Source organism: Triturus cristatus, chromosome 12 (assembly GCF_964204655.1).
Source record: "Triturus cristatus chromosome 12, aTriCri1.1, whole genome shotgun sequence".
NCBI classification, from domain to species: domain Eukaryota; kingdom Metazoa; phylum Chordata; class Amphibia; order Caudata; family Salamandridae; genus Triturus; species Triturus cristatus.
The window spans coordinates 825,201,653-825,219,477 of NC_140595.1; the positions used below are offsets into that span (position 1 = coordinate 825,201,653).

The 17,825-nt window shown below is 49.1% G+C and overlaps 1 protein-coding gene across 1 annotated transcript in view; it reads right to left on the reverse strand.

The window, feature by feature from the left end:
* Positions 1-15,867, reverse strand: part of AGFG2 (ArfGAP with FG repeats 2) — a 567,631-nt gene extending 551,764 nt beyond the window's left edge. The window contains exon 1 of the mRNA XM_085639598.1: positions 15,547-15,867. Coding sequence (XP_085495724.1) covers positions 15,547-15,731 — 185 coding nt within the window. The 5' untranslated portion in view covers positions 15,732-15,867. The remainder of the gene's footprint in view (positions 1-15,546) is intronic.
* Between the last annotated feature and the right edge of the window lie 1,958 nt (positions 15,868-17,825).

Sequence of the window (17,825 nt, forward strand, 5' to 3'; positions counted from 1 at the left end):
CGCGGAGAGTGTGGACAGGTACATTTCAGGTCTGACTGGGATGCTCGGGTGGGGGGTTTTCAGAGGGTGAATGTGTAGCGCAGGGTTGTATGCAGACTGAATGCGGGAGGGTGCTACCGCTGGGTACGTCTAGACAGTGGAACTGAGGACACGTGCACATGAGGAAGGGTAACAGGAGGAGACAGTAAGCGTGCGACGGGTGGGGCGGGTGGTTGGGGTTAGTGATAAGTTTAGACCCTACAGGGACTAAGCCAGGTTTGCTGGCTCTGGAGGATAATTTTATGCTACTAATTCATAACCGTATGCTGTTATATGGACTGGGGACTAGTGCACTCTCCAGTCGAAGTTGCGATCATGATTGGGCTTTTGTACATAAGGGGTTCTTGTGACGCCGCCGGTCCTTCGGGATGTCGGCTAAATGGCCGTGTAAGAGATGACTTGACTGCCCAACTGCATGGCAGAGCCCTCTCATTGCTATGTGGCTAGTAGGCGGTTTGTCCTGTATAACTCCTTTAAGTCAATAAAGGTTTTTGAAAAGTTAAAAAAAAAAAAAAAAAAGTATTCCCTGTCTGTTGCCCTCTTCGTAGAGGCAAAGGAGGAACTCTAATGGTGGGTGTTAGAAATGGGATTTCTGGTTGGCTAGGGCTTGCGCCAAAGCCAGGCAGAAACCACCACTCTAGTCAGGGCTGGGGAGTTACACGCCGAAGATAACCCCTGCTCACCCCCTTGGTAGCTTGGCACGAGCAGTCAGGCTTATCCCGGAGGCGATGTGTAAAGCGTTTGCGCGCGCACCCAGCAACAACACCCAAGGCCCACCACAAAAGAAACTCCACACAAGGTATTATATAAAAATAGCCTTTGTATTACCAAAACACATTAGATAAAAACACACACTTTACAATGTGCCAACAGGCACGGGCAGAGTTTACAAGGGATTATATGTATAGGGGACAGGGCCACATGGACCACTGTCAGGAATTAGCACTTTTAGAACTTAGCACTTAGAACATAGGATAGAAAATTACTGTAGCACAAAATAACTCGTGTAGCACACAACCAGTAACTACTGGTAACAGGTAAGTACCACCTACGCAACCCTAACCACCTTAGGAAAATGTCACGCAGGTAATCAGGACCTCGCTAGCACCACCTGTACTAGGAGAAAAACAACCACCTAAGTATCACAATACCTGTAGGGGCATAAGCACATGACGCATAAACACATTCAGAGGTGTAAACACAAGGCACATGACGCATAAAAACACATTCAGAGGCCCAGGTTTAGGAACAATAGCGCAAAACTCACATTAGCCACCACCTGTGGCAGTCCCTAGGCCAACTGGCCTTGTAGGGGGGCTAGGAGGCCCTATGTCCCAATGTCAGGGCAAGGCTGCGCAAGCCCCAAGCGTGGAGGACACAACCTACACGTTGCAGCTGCCCACGAAGTGCTGGGCAGCTGTGGAGGGAGCCTGGGCACCACTGTGCCTGTATATCAATCTGTCACACTTGGAGCCTCTCTGGGCTCTGGGAAAACAAATATGGCCTGGGGCAATGGTGGAGCCTCGTGGGCTCTAAACAACCAATGTGCCCAGTCGTTGGAGCCTCGTGGGCTCTAGAACAAATGTGGGGGCGACGTTGGAGCGGCCCGCTACCTTCCGGGGCCGCTCTTTTCACCAAAGGAAAAATGCCCCCGTAGTTGGAGCCTCGGTGGCCCTGTAAATAGTGGGGGCCTGTCGTTGGAGCCTCACAGGCTCTTTAAACAAACAGAACTGCCCCCATATACGTCGGAGCGGCCCGCTGCCTTCCGGGGCCGCTCTGCTCACCAAGAAATGCCCCCGTATGGTGGAGCCACACTGGGCTCTGCACAATTAAGCCACGTTGGAGCCTCTTGGGGCTCAAGGAAATCTACCGGCACCCCCAACACATGCGCGGAGTGCCCCTGCCCTTTGCACTTACCGGGCTGCTCTCCGGGGACTCCCGCGTCGTCTCCGCTCTCCGCCGGCTGCACACCGGACTTTTCCTGGGCAGTGCGAGGTGTCACCAGAGAGCTCCCGCTCCTCGGGGCTCTCTCGCTCTCCATAGTTCTTCCTGCTTCGTGGACCGGAGCGCGGGGTAGGCTCCCGTCTGCTTCCGGGTTGAGGCCCCGCCCACGTCCCAGTCAGCGCTGCCTGACTTCCTGGGCTTCCCCGGCCGCGGCGGTGATTCTCTGGCCGTAAGAGGGGTAGGTTCCCTCGTAATCAACGCAACTAAGCGGGGTGGGCACCCGCCAGTTAAATAATTAAATAAGCGGGGTAGGCACCCGCCGACGACCACGACAATGTCCCTGGCAGGGTGGGCACCTGCCACGGGACTTCAGGATCAGTCTAGAACGGGGCAAATGCCGGGTGGGCACCGGCTTTCAGAAATAAAGCGCTCCAAGCGCTAAAGGCAAATAAAAGCGCTTCCAGGCGCTTAGGGATACAAATAAAGCGCTCCCAGCGCTTTAGGGGAGAATACACACAAAGTCAAGCAAAGTTCTCCCCTGCATACAGCAAGGCAGGCGTGGGGGCTAGGCTGGACCCAGAGCCAGCTCACTGGGCCTCCGGGCAGGGAGGTAGTCCAAGTGGCGGTCCTCTGGTCCAGCAGCAGCCCCCCTCAGGCAGGATCCTGGAAGAGAACAAATTGTAAGGGGACACAGCCCCTTCATATACTGTAAAACCCTTTGTTCTTGGTTCAGGGTGAGGGGGAAAACCAGTCGCAGCTGGTTAGGGAGCACCCTTGATGTGCTCAGCCCCTCACTCGATTCACTGGCAGGGCTAGGGTCATCAGTCGCACCACAGGGGGCAGAGCCAGCATTGTGTGGGGAAAGCCCTGCCCTATTCAGGTCCAAGGTGCACTCCTCCCCAGCCATCAGCATGCTAATCTCACACTCACCACTGGGGCAGACCCAACCAGACTCCTGGAGCCAGGCTCACCAGCCAGCTCCAGCCAATCACACGCCAGACACACTTTACACTAATATGCCAACTCCTAGAAGTGGCACTTCCGCACATGACATAATCACGCATTATACATCATTGCGAAGCATTCAATCACACGAGTCCGCACATACCAAACTCGAGCCTGGACACCCCACGCATCAGGAACTACCAGGGACAGATACATTCCCCATGCATTCCTATGGGAGGGCAGGCCTATCTCACCACATGCACTCAGATTGCGCACGCACTTTACTCTGGGACACAGGGAAAGTGCGCAGAAACCAAAAATCACTACCACCAGGTCACCAATAAAAGCAAAAAGTTCAGGGGTGAACCTGCCAGAAGGGCCAAGTCCAACAGTGGGTTTCTCATATGGACCCCTAGAATGGCCGAGCAATCTTTGTTTCCCAACCCGATCACGTGATAGAATCAGATGCCAGTGGCTCGGGTTAGGGAGCACGCTGTGGAAAATACTCTGCAGGAGAAAAATGGTGTTCTGCAGAACAGACCTTTCACATAAACTGTCTAGAATTAATAGCAGGTTACTTTGTAGTAAAATGCTGGGTCAAAGACCAGGTCTTCTCATGATAGACAATGTGGCGACGGTTCGTTATGTCAGCCATCTGGAGGTAACAGTCAAAGACCCTTTCGGAACTGGCTCTATTTTTTTGAACTATTGCCTGGCCAACCAGATTTCGGTGTCAGCAGAACATCTTACAGGGAAATCCAATCAAGTGGCAGACTGATATTCCCAGCACGGGAAGGACGTCAGCCTTTGAGAAATGCATCCACAGGTGTTTCAACAGGACAGGTGGGGTCCCTTCACAATAGATCGGTTTGCCTCTCAGCTGGATTTATAGTTAGACAGATTCTGCAGTTGGCGACCTAACCCCGGTGCAGTATCGCCCGATGCGTTTCTCCAGGATTGGAGTACGGAGAGTGGATATGCGTTTCAACCATTCACAATGATCATGAGATTATCCACATAAATTCAGAGACCACGTGCGGATATGGATGCAGATCTGGAAGTGATCACCCCAGTTTGGAGGTGTCCAGTCTGGTTTCCAGCTCTGAAGGAACTTTCTGGGGATTTTCCAATTCCTCTCCCCTTGTTTCCGTCCTAGCAGGCTCTTTTTATCTCATGGCATGGAAGATTACTGGGTATGTTGGAAAGACCCAGGCATTTTACAAGAGGCTGCCTCATTACTTGCCACAGCCTGGGCATATAGCATAAATAAAGATACCGTTCCGCCTGCTCTAGATGGTTGGGTTGGTCTCTCCAATGCCAACTGGATCCCCTGGGGGCAAACGTTGTCAAAATCATAAATTTAAGAGCAGCCCTAGCCTTGGAAGGTTTGGCTTATATGTTGATTAATACATTTCGATGGGCGATTTAAGCATGTCAATAGCTGGTAAATGAACACCCGTTTAGGGAACACCCTTTGGTCTGCAAACTCCTGAGAGGTATTAGGTTATCAGTTCTGTCGAACCCACATACTCTACATTATGGGATGTTAATAAGGATCTTGGTCTGTTGAAGTCATAGCCCTCAAATAAGTATCCGCCAAGGAATCAGATGTCAGAAAAGTTAACCGCCTTGTTGTGTTTGGTCTCCTGCCGAAGAGTCTCGGATGTAAGAGCACTGGATTTAACAGGTAAAGTATTCACCCCGGATGAGGTAACTTTCCATATTTTAGACAGACAAAAAGTACTTCAAAAACGGTGTAATACGCAGCATTTTCAGATGTTCCAAAAATATGTGTGGTTCAAGCAATAAAAGCTTACTAGTCTATGACAGAAGACCTTCGCCCTCAGGGTGAAAGACTATTGTTGATTGCTCTCTCAAAACCTCACAAAGCAGTTTCTTTCCCTAATGTTGCCAGCTGGGCTATGCAAGAGGTTGATATTGATATTTCCCGGTTGGGGACTCATTCTGTGAGAGGGGCCATGGCACCCAAGGCTTTTTCTTTGAAAACTAGGTTGGAGGACATTCTCAATGCAGCAGATTGGACCTCAGATTCTACTTTTAAAAGTTTTTCTTTTCAACTAGTCTCAAATCGGGCAACCTTAGGGGTGAAAAAGCTTTAGAATAGCCAAATCCTCACCTCCAGGTCCTGACATCTAGCTATCGTAATGGAAAGCTTCAATTCTATAAAGGACAAGGAGGCTAGGATCAGCCCACCCACTCTTCTATGTAGTAAGCCCACCCGTTGGGTTATGATGGTTCAGTGTTAATTAGTTCAATTTAATGGTATATAGTTTGCACAAATGAAGAACCGATGACTTCTTACCTTGATAGAAATGTTTAAGTTGTTTTCCAACATCAACGGCTGATATTTTTTAGTTGTGAAAAAAGAAGCCTTACACTATGATTTTGTCTTCTCAGGGACATATTCTAACAAACAGGAGTGATCTTTGGAAAAAGTAGCTGTGTTCACCAGAAGAAAGAGGGGGGTTTAGAGTCTCCAGAGAATGTTACGATTGTCTGCAGCGTACAGATTGGATAGACTGTTTTTTGTTTCGGGAACGTATGGGAAATGTGGTCTAATGTTGATCTACTTAAAGTTAATCGCTGCTGGTGTAATAAAGTGGAGAAAGTGAAGACTAATCCTTGCCTCTGTGTCCTCAATAGAACTGAAACTTTCCGTTATGATAGCTAGGACATTTTTTATTACCCCCTTTATGGTGCTATAGTGCAGTGGCACAATATTTAAGAAACCTAACGTTGACATCACTGATTTCGTTTAATTCCTGATGAAGGAACAGCAGGTTGAAAAAGAACTGGATCTAAGTATGAAATGCATGCATTTTACAAAATAAAAAAATAAGCATGTGTGAAACGATACATTTTCTTCACGTTATTAGGTATGGGGAACCTTGGAAGGAAAGATATGATCTTCTATGTGCACAGACATTGCCCCAATAATTTAAAGAATTCATGGAGAGCTTTAGATATTGTTAAATGTCATATACCAGGAATAGATCCAGATTATCCCGACATACACTCAATACCGGTCATATCGGTTATGTAGGGGGACGGGGCTCAGACCATTGTACAGTCTAGATAGGAAAGATAGATAGTTGAAAGTACTATCATAACAAATGGAACTGAGATCTGCATACATAGGTCGATCCTGCACCTACTCGCCTGCTTACTGTGTCATCAGGGGGAAGGTTCACAGTCCCTCCATGCACCCTTATTAAAAGTTAAAATAAATGACATGTGCCTAGAGACGTCATGCATCTTAGACTTCATACCAAATCAGGAAAAGAATGAACCAGTAGATCAAGCCACATTTACGATTTACTTTGGATACAGATTGCACACCAATGTGTTAGTACATACCTAGCCTTCCATAAAGTGAATTCAGGCACCCAGCGTGCCCAAGTGATGAAGAACATGGCATGTTACTGAGTTAAAGTAGTGCATTCCTCCATCTTTTATCCCAATATGTCCATGCATCAGCTGCGCCGAGCTAACCTGAATGTCAGTTTTCAATCCAATACAAGCTCGCTGAGTTAAAGCACCAGCTGCAATTAGATCTCACTGGGATTTAAATATAAACCTGCCAAAAATTATGCTGCATACAATCTCTACTAGATTGTAAAATCTCTTGTAGCTTTCACCTATACAAAATATATTGGTTTTGACTTTTTTTTTTAGGTCAAGCATAGCGCAGCACTACTAGAAGGCCTCTTGGAATCACTTCAGACTCTCTGCAAACTCGTGCGTGTGGTGTTTGATTTTCCACACATGCTATTGGCCCTTGCGTATGGCTTTCAAAAATGAAAGCACGCAATTGGCCAAAGGCGGGTGCATGTCCCACCTTTTCTGAAAATGTTTACTCCCACAATGTTTAGCTATCGGGAGCGAGCAGCGGCGCGCAGCGTGTCATCTGTTGTGGATCAGGTTTCATTTCAAGACCTTGCAGCTTTCCTTACAAGGTGCGTCCCCTCCACCCCGGCCAAGGGACAGACCCCACCGCTACAAGTGTGTGCGCTTCTTTTCCAGCACTCGCATTGATGACAATAAAGATACTAACAAGGCGCGTCCCCTCCCCCCCGGGCCAAGAGACAGTCCCCACTACCACAAAAGTGCGCGCTTCTTTTTCCAGCACTAACATTTCATCTAGGTCAGCACTCTCTTTCTGCACCGTTATCTTGGTATTAGTATGTTATTGTCAAGACATTTGCTGTACTCTGCAGTTGGCCGCTATAGTTGCTTCTTTTTTGGTGCCATCTTAAAAACTGAGCGCACCTTTTAACATTAGCGTTTTTTTTCATCACCGTGGTGCGCGCTTCCTTTCACACCTTTGAGCAGCTTTGGCGCGTGCTACCATTGACATCTCTGCATAGTGCACAGCTGTGGTGTGTGTTTCCTTTCCCCACATTGCTTTTGGTGCTCGCTCGATCCAGGGGCATAACGCAGGCCCTTGCTTGGGGCTTAATTTGAGCCGGTGCGCACATGGGCACTTAATTATTAGCACTTGCTTTTTGTGCGTGCTTGCTGGCACCAGCTGCTAAATAATGCCTCTGCTTAGCTGTGGCGCGTGCTACCTTTCACATCTCTGCACAGTGTACAGCTGTGGTACGTGCTTCCTTTCCCCCCCCCATTGCACAGTACACAGCTTAAAAATTGACCGCACCTTTTAACAGCACCATGGTGCGCGCTTCCTTTCACACCTCTGCGCAGCTGTGGTGCGTGCTACCTTTGACATCTCTGCACAGTGCACAGCTGTGGTGCGTGTTTCCTTCACCCCACTATACGTGCCCCCTCCATCACACCCATGTGGTTCTCTCGGTTTCTGTTTATTAAACAAATTTCACACACAGATGCCCAGGTTTCCGACGTTAGCATTTGTGAACTCACTAGACCTCGCAGCTTTTCTTACAAGGCACGTCCCCTCTACCCCGGCAGGGGGACAGACCCCACCACCATAAACTGGATTATAAAGCACCCTGACAGAAGCACCAAGGCGCTGGACCATGCAGCTTTCCTTACAAGGGGCGTCCTCTCCACCCCAACTCCTTACAAGGTGCGACCTCTCCACCCCGGCCGAGGGACAAACTCCTCCGCCACAAACTGCTGTGATAGTATGATAGCGTTATTAATTTTTATTACTCCTAGCAACTTTGGCATTGACATTATTGCCCTTTATTACACTGTTAGTTTTTAAATCATCAGCAGCAAACATTTGTGCCCCTGTGCTGCCCAGACAGGAAGCACACCAGTACCGCCACTGTAAAACAGGAGGCAGACCCACCACCCCTCCCATACTTCCAACAGACGGCTCTACAGTAAACAGTCTGTGTATTGTTTATCGCTGCAATTTATCTCCCTTCACTGGCTCCTAACCTGCCCCGACACCTGACAGAAATAGTTATTATACTTTTTTTTATTATAAATTATATATTTATTTTCAACATGCTGCACATTCACAATGCTCTACAACACATATTAAAAACGTTAAAGGCAACAGCTCTGTCTAAACACTTATAACGCCCCAAAGGTGAGACCTACTGGCTATGCCAATGCTTGTTTTTACATGTTGCACAGCAGTTCAGATGCTGGGCAACATGGCCAAAAGTAAAAAATAAATCAATCACTAGGACGCTGTCAATGCTGGCCGCGTCATAATGCTTTTTATTTTTTTTTAAACTTTAAGCATATTGCACAGCAGCTCAACTGCTGTGGAGCATGTAAAACATTGACAAAGGCAATAGAATTTGTATAAGTGAAATATATTGGCTTTGTCAATGCTTGTTTTATTTTCTCAAGCCTCAAATTAATTATATTTATTTCCTGGGTTGTAATCCTTGTGCCAGCATCTCGCTAGAGCTTCTCATTCCCGGTTTTCTGGCTCCAAAGAAATTCATTATACCATGGTCTGTGAGATTTGTTTCAAACGTAATAAACTAGGGGGGGGGGGGCGCTAAACTTGGCTGGCTTGAAATGAACTTATTCTGCTATAAATTTGGAAAAGATTTAAGTGTCAGTCTGGTCTCCTTGACTAACAGAATGTGACTCATAAAATAACAGCTCTGCTAATCAAATAGTAATACGTCCAACTGAAAGGTTGTACTTCGAAGATTTTTATAAAGCCGGTATTAGAAAGCACATGAACAAAAGAGTTCCCCTCCTCATGAGTTGGTAAATTGATACACTGGGTCAACACGAGAACAGCTAAAGCTCCCAAAAAGTGTGTTTTTTTTTTACAAAAATGTGACATTAAGTAAAACATTGAAATCGCCCAAACAAACAGCTTATGCCATACTGCGACTAGTGAAATTAAATAATTTAGTTCTGAATTCATTCATCGCATCTGGTGGACAATAACCACAAATACATGTTAGGGATAACTCCGGTGAGAAACCAATTCAGTACAAATAGCTCGGCCAGCGGGGCAGGCGCAAGGGACACGATTGATATCCAATATTTTGCCACATCACCTCCTTTCCCATATTTTTTATCAATATGCTAAACGTTAAATCCCTCAAGGAGAGCAGCCACAGGATCCAGTTTGGATGAAATTGTAAGCCAAGTTTATATTATGACAAGAACACACAATTTAGTATCTAAACGAAGTTCCTCAATCTCTTACCCATACACAAGCAAGGATCTTGCATTGAACGATCCCGCCTCAGAAGCCACCTGTTTCAAATCACCATTAAAGTTTGGCTGGTTGAATTTCCATGCCTCTGACATAGGTGTACTAGTGAATGCAGTAGAGTTCAGAATCCTGCGGTCAGTCAGGTGCACAGTGGTCAGAGTCCCTCAGTCAATCAGGTGCACCAGTGGTCAGTGCAGTAGTGTTTAGAGTTCCGCAGTCAGTCAGGTGCACCAGTGGTCAGTGCAGTAGTGTTTAGAGTCCCTCAGTCAATCAGGTGCACCAGTGGTCAGTGCAGTAGTGTTTAGAGTTCCGCAGTCAGTCAGGTGCACCAGTGGTCAGTGCAGTAGTGTTTAGAGTTCTGCAATCCCTCAGGTGCACCAGTGCAGTAGTGTTTAGAGTTCTGCAGTCAGTCAGGTGCACTAATGATGAACACAGTAGTGTTCAGAGTCCCTCAGGTGCACCAGTGGTCAGTGCAGTAGTGTTTAGAGTTCTGCAGTCAGTCAGGTGCACTAGTGTTCAGAGTCCCTCAGTCCCTCAGGTGCACCAGTGGTCAGTGCAGTAGTGTTTAGAGTTGACAGCTACCCTTGAGGCGGAAAGCCGGGGGTGTTACTCTTTTTAAACTTGTTAATCGCGCTATTTTGCACATTCATTTTAAATTGCTGCATTAGCTTCCTATCGCTTACCTGTGCTCTGTGGTCTCTGGCTGAGAGGACACTCCCCTACACAGCTGACATAGCGCTGTTGGGAAGGCGAGTTCTCGGACGCCATCGGCCCCCACGAGACACTGGGCCACGCCCCCTCCAGCTAGCCACGCCCCCTCCTACACCGTTTACCCATGCACACTTCTCGGAAGCGCAGCGGAGAGCGCAGCGGTTGCGCCCTCAGCACGCCGAAGACACGCCAAAGACTAGCCCGTCTGGGCCCGTCCGGGCCAGTACGGGTCATGGGGCTGAGGATTATGCTCCCCCCGTCCAGAAAAAGCTGGTAATATCCCCAAGGGAACTAGGAGCCTTTCGCCCAACTATCAACGCTAGATGCACTACACTTAATCTCCACAAAATAGGAGTTACCTCCTGTAAAAACTGTAATCTTACCACCACCATTCACCAACCACATCCCGATGCTGCAGGGAGACACAGGAAATATAAACGGCCCCTCAAAGCTGAGTACAAAAGCACATACTTTACAGCACTAACTGCCGCTCACTACCGAAACATAAACTTGACATTTTCAACCTACTTTTGGATGATAAACCCAGTGCTCTCTTCCTGACAGAGACATGGCTGCACGAGAGCGCTGGTCCGGATATCGCTACTGCACTCCCCGCTAACTATGCTATCACTAGAATTGACCGTGATAAGCAGCTAGGTGGGGGAATAGCAATTATTTTCAACAGAGACGTGAAATGCGCACTAGAACCAATTGACATCCCCGACTGCGAAGCAGGCTTTTTTAAAATCTCCCTGAATCCAAACTTTACAATGTCAGGCATATTGATGTACCGGCCCCCCGGAATTTCTTCCAAATGGGCATCTAATTTAGCTTATTATATCACTCCTTACCACATCGCATCTTCCAATTTCTCACTCATTGGTGATTTAAACTTACACCTGGACGACCCCCCCATTCCTTATTGCTCCAATCTGTTAGAGGACCTGAAGGCTCTTAACTTGACCTTACTCAATACCGGACCAACCAATAAAGGGGGCCATCTGCTCGACCCCATCATCTCTAATATTAACGAGCTAAAATGGCACAACTCTACTCCCACTTGCTGGTCAGACCATCACCTAATAAAATGCAGCATAACTCTTCCCTCCACCTGTAACACGCAACCGGATATCTCAGCCACGTCTAGAAAAAATTGGAAACTACTAGACTTGGCCGAACTCAACTCTGCACTACTTGATAACCCTCCTAAGAACAGCCAAAATTTGGAAAACTTGGCGGCAGCCACTAACAAATGGCTTAATGATGCCGCTGACCTCTGTTTACCTACTACGACTACCAAAGTAAACAGACACCGCTACCCTGCCCCTTGGTTCAATGACCTTCTAAAAATTGAAAAATCTAAATGTAAGGCATTGGAGCGCAAATGGCGTAAAGACTACGCCCCTGACGCTAAAAAAACTTATCATGAAGCCAGGAAGTTATATCACTCTGCCTGTGCAAAAACACGCGCGTCTTTTGTATCAAACAAGATTACGGAAGCAACTAACAAGCCGAAAACCTTGTTTAATTTAGTCAAGGAATTAGCTGGCGCCCATACCACAGCCTCGGCTCCCCCTCTGGATACTCAACAATGTCAAAATCTGGCTTGCTTCTTCTCTGAGAAAGTTGTGAAAATCATTAGGGACATTAACACCAACAATAACGTACCACCTTCCCCCTCTGACCCGGAACAGACCTCCTCCTGTGAAAATACCCTGGAAGTATGGCCTCCCATCTCAGTAGAATCACTGAAAATTATACTTAAAAACATCAAATCTGGCTCTCCCAGAGATCCCATCCCGATTAGAATTATCAAACAACTGGATGATTTTTCCCTTGGAGTCATCGTTAACACACTTAACGCCTCATTTGAATTCTCCACAGTCCCTTCCTGTTGGAAACTCGCCATGATTACACCACTGCTAAAAAAGCCCACAGCTGACCCGGAATGTCTGGCTAATTACAGACCTATATCCCTTCTTCCCGCCTTCTCTAAATGCTTGGAACGTCACGTCCATGCAGTCCTATCCACCTTTGTAGAAGAAAACTCGCTCTTGCACCCCTCTCAATCGGGTTTTCGAGTAGGTTACTCGACAGAAACCACTCTTCTCGGAGTTACGGAACACATCCGACATCTCCTCGATAATAGCCAAACGGTCGCGCTCGTGCTTTTAGATCTGAGCGCGGCCTTTGACACCATATCCCACGAAATCCTCATCAAGGCATTATTCAGAAATGGCGTACGTGGAAAAGCGCTTAACTGGTTTCAATCTTTCCTCATCAGCGTGCTCCGACACCTTCAATGCCCCTCATGGCGTGCCACAGGGATCCATATTGAGTCCCCTACTCTTCAGTCTTTACCTCAGACCCCTAGCTGATTTAGCCAAAGAATCTGGACTCACCCTTATGACCTACGCTGACGACTCCCAAATCATCTTCTACCTATCTGAAGCCGATCCGACATCCCCTTCTCCCCTTAAATTAGGGCTTCAAAACATCCTTAACTGGATGACAAGAAACCAACTAAAACTTAACGGAGATAAGACAGAGATTCTACTCTTAGGGAAACATCAAGATCTTTGGACTCCTTCACACTGGCCCGACCAGATGGCCACTTTCCCTATCCCAGTGACACAAGTTCGCAATCTGGGAGTCATCTTGGATAGCTCCCTGTCCATGAGCCAACAGGCAAATAAAATCGTGGGTCTATGCCTCACCATCATCAAATGGTTGAGGAAAGTAATTTGGATGTTGCCCGTTTCCACCCAAAAGACCGTTGTTAATGCCCTCATAACATCACGGCTGGACTACGGCAACATCATGTACCTCGATTCTAACAAAACAGTAGTCAATCGACTACAACTTGCCCAGAACGCTGCTGTTCGTCTACTGTGCAGAATCCCTAGAAACACCGGGGTCTCAAGCTCTCGTCGGGAACTCCATTGGCTCAGGGTGGAAAGCAGAATCCGCTTTAAAGCCCTGAATTATATGTTTAAAATCAAAGCAGGTACAGCTCCAAAGTACCTTCAAGACCTGGCCCGTCCTTACATTCCCAAACGTAATCTTCGTTCGCTTGCAGCGTCTAACTTCTGTGTACCAAGATTTAAACTGGCAAGAGTGGGTGGCAGATCTTTCACCCACCTTGGACCATCCATCTGGAATACACTCCCCCTTTTCAACCGAAAGGAAGAAAACCACGTCAGGTTCCGAAACTTTGTTAAGACCTGGCTATTCGAACAATAACATGAATAGTTTGCAAATTTTCTCATGACAGGTCCTGCTGTACCTATGCGCCGGGAAACCCTTTTTGGGTAGCTGTTGCGCTTTACAAATCTAAAAAATAAATAAATAAATAAATAAATAGAGTTCTGCAGTCAGTCAGGTGCACTAGTGCTCAGAGTCCCTCAGGTGCACCAGTGGTCAGTGCAGTAGTGTTTAGAGTTCTGCAGTCAGTCAGGTGCACCAATGGTCAGTGCAGTAGTGTTTAGAGTTCTGCAGTCAGTCAGGTGCACCAGTGGTCAGTGCAGTAGTGTTTAGAGTTCTGCAGTCAGGTGCACCAGTGGTCAGTGCAGTAGTGTTTAGAGTCCCTCAGTCAGTCAGGTGCACCAGTGGTCAGTGCAGTAGTGTTTAGAGTTCTGCAGTCAGTCAGGTGCACCAGTGGTCAGTGCAGTAGTGTTTAGAGTTCTGCAGTCAGTCAGGTGCACTCGTGTTCAGAGTCCCTCAGGTGCACCAGTGGTCAGTGTAGTAGTGTTTAGAGTCTCTCAGTCAGTCAGGTGCACCAGTGGTCGGTGCAGTAGTGTTTAGAGTTCTGCAGTCAGTCAGGTGCACTAGTGCTCAGAGTCCCTCAGGTGCACCAGTGGTCAGTGCAGTAGTGTTTAGAGTTCTGCAATCCCTCAGGTGCACCAGTGCAGTAGTGTTTAGAGTTCTGCAGTCAGTCAGGTGCACTAGTAATGAACACAGTAGTGTTCAGAGTCCCTCAGGTGCACGAGTGGTCGGTGCAGGAGTGTTTAGAACTCTGCAGTCAGTCAGGTGCACCAGTGGTCAGTGCAGTAGTGTTTAGAGTTCTGCAGTCAGTCGGGTGCACCAGTGGTCAGTGCAGTAGTGTTTAGAGTTCTGCAGTCAGTCAGGTGCACCAGTGGTCAGTGCAGAAGTATTTACAGTTCTGCAGTCAGTCAGGTGCACCAGTGGTCAGTGCAGTAGTGTTTACAGTTCTGCAGTCAGTCAGGTGCACCAGTGGTCAGTGCAGGAGTGTTTAGAGTTCTGCAGTCAGTCAGGTGCCCCAGTGGTCAGTGCAGTAGGGTTTAGAGTTCTGAAGTCAGTCAGGTGCACCAGTGGTCAGTGCAGTAGTGTTTACAGTTCTGCAGTCAGTCGGGTGCACCAGTGGTCAGTGCAGTAGTGTTTAGAGTTCTGCAGTCAGTCAGGTGCACCAGTGGTCAGTGCAGTAGTGTTTAGAGTTCTGCAGTCAGTCAGGTGCACTAGTGGTCAGTGCAGTAGTGTTTATGTGCAGTAGTGTTTACAGTTCTGCAGTCCCTCAGGTGCACCAGTGATCAGTTCAGTAGTGTTTAGAGTTCTGCAGTCAGTCAGGTGCACTAGTGGTCAGTGCAGTAGTGTTTATGTGCAGTAGTGTTTAGAGTTCTGCAGTCAGTCAGGTGCCCCAGTGGTCAGTGCAGTAGGGTTTAGAGTTCTGAAGTCAGTCAGGTGCACCAGTGGTCAGTGCAGAAGTGTTTACAGTTCTGCAGTCAGTCAGGTGCCCCAGTGGTCAGTGCAGTAGTGTTTAGAGTTCTGCAGTCAGTCAGGTGCACCAGTGGTCAGTGCAGTAGTGTTTAGAGTTCTGCAGTCAGTCGGGTGCACCAGTGGTCAGTGCAGTAGTGTTTAGAGTTCAGCAGTCAGTCAGGTGCACCAGTGGTCAGTGCAGGAGTGTTTAGAGTTCTGCAGTCAGTCAGGTGCCCCAGTGGTCAGTGCAGTAGGGTTTAGAGTTCTGAAGTCAGTCAGGTGCACCAGTGGTCAGTGCAGTAGTGTTTACAGTTCTGCAGTCAGTCGGGTGCACCAGTGGTCAGTGCAGTAGTGTTTAGAGTTCTGCAGTCAGTCAGGTGCACTAGTGTTCAGAGTCCCCCAGGTGCACCAGCGGCCAGTGAAGTAGTGCTCAGTCAGGTTCACTAGTGCCTCACACACATGTGCACCATTGCGCAGCCCCACACTCCCTGCCCCGGGGGCCCCAGCGTGCAGTGGGCAGCAGTGCTGACGGTCCACACAGCGGTACTCACAGGGCGCCGGAACAGGCGGTGCACACGAAGCTGCCCTCGCTGATGTCAACGTAGGTGACGCCGCGGGAGCCGCACTCAGCGCACAGCCGGTTCTGGGGGGCCGCGGCCAGGAGCTCGCGCACTCGCCGGCCCCACAGCTCGTCCTCCTCCCGCGCCGCCCCGGAGCCCTTCTTCGCCATGGCCATCTCTGCCACGGGGAGCGAGCGGCGCGCGCACGAGGGCCAACGGGCTCACTGCAGGGGAGCGCGCCCGCGTCAGCGCTGGCTCGCGAGTCGCGAGCAGGGCGACACGCGCTGTCGCAAAGGCACCGCCCACTCCAAGGCGGAGCTACGCCCATCCAGCTTTGACTCCACCCTCAAACGCCCATCGAAAAGCGACGTTACGCCCACGCAGCTTTACCTCCAACCTCATACGCCCACTCCGAGGCGAAGCCGCGCCCACCCGCCCACACCGACATTCCAAGGCGTGAGCCACGCCCACCCACATTTACCTCCCCCCCCCATGCGCCTACTCCAAGATGAAGCTTACAACCTGAGGACGCCCACTCGGAGACAAGGCCACGCCTACCCCTCTATATCAGCGCATGATAGTCTTCTTTACTCCAGGAACGCCAAACTAAGCAAAAGTGAGGCCTTGCTTCTGCCTGCAAAATACGCGTGAGACCACGTGCGCACCATGCTAACGGTCCACGCGAGCTCCGATTAACTTTGTCCTTGCGAACCTTGTCGCCCACGGGACCACGCCCCTTAGGGAAACCTGCCGTTAGGACCTGCCTACTTGTGGGTTTGAAGCTGGCGAAGTCCCGCCCTTGAGGCGCGCGCGTGCGCGTAGCGTGGCCATCTTGAATTGGGACGCCTTAGCTCGGTGTGCGTGTGTCCCCAAATGCGACGCTCTCCGTCCAAAGCTGACTAGAATAAAACCTCGCCCATGAGGCGGAGCCTGTCAGAGCAATGACCTGCAAATTCAGATGTCGCTCGGATATGAACAGTAGCTACAGCATTATCAAGCTATGGTAGGTAGGTAGGACTAGGAGTAAGTAAGCCTCAGGGTTTGCGATTGATGTTGGGAGCCCTAAGCAATCCTTCCGGTCCACAGAAAGTGCATCTTTACAGAAACAAGAACAAGCGTTTGCAATGCAACAGGTCTCGCATTTATGCGAGTTTAAGCTATTGGCTTAGTAAATGACAATGCCTTTTATTTAAGTTTTAAAAACCAAAACATAAATAAAAGGCATTGTCATTTACAATGCCAATAGCTCAAACTCGTGTGACTGTGAATGCGAGACCTATTGCATTGCAAATGCTTATTTACTGTGGGTTTGGCTGGGAAAGGAGGAGGGTCAGGTTGCACTGTTACTGCTACCGTTGGAGTTTGTGATGGACGTGACAGAGGGTTCTGTTGTGACCCCTGTAATTATGTCACTGCGCGGACACCTTGTTATCACTCGTGTGTTGTCCCAGCTGGGACTCCGTACCAGCTGTGAGGTCATCAGCTGACAACTGTCCGTTGACAGTCGGCAGCTGATCGCTGAACCGCTCTGACGTTGTTTTCGCTCCAGTCGTTCCTGGAGCCTGTGTTGGCGATTTATGCAATAAAGTACTGGACACTGGACTCGTATCACCACGGATCAGCTCGCATCAACCCTCTCCCAGAACCGACACACCAGCACCACCGACCCAAACGAAGCCGCCAACAACCTCACCAACTGGATCTCCGACTGCGCCGACCTCCTGGCCCCCCTGAAAACTCAAGCCAGCACCAACAACCACAAGAAAAACTCCTGGTTCACCCCCGACCTCAAGGACTCCAAGAAAGAATGCCGCGCCCGCGAGAAGACGTGGCGCCTCAACCAGACCGAAGAGAACATGTCAGCTCTCAAGGACGCCACCCGCCAACACCACCAACACCTCCGCGCCGCACGAAAAACAGCCTACCGGAACAGACTTGACAAAAACGCCCACAACAGCAAGGAACTATTTGGCATCGTCAAAGAGCTCTCCAACCCGGACGCAGAAAACAACTCCATCCCCCCATCACAGGACCTCTGCGACTCCCCCGCGACCTTCTTCCACCACAAGATCACCGACATATACAACAGCTTCCCGACCACCGACACGAACCCCCCCCCCCCCGGAACCCGCTACCGACATCACCACCATCCTCACCTGGAGCCCAACCACCACCGAGGAGACCACCTGCGTCATGAACTCGATCCACTCCGGATCCCCATCGGACCCCTGCCCGCACCACATCTACAACAAAGCCGACGACATCATCGC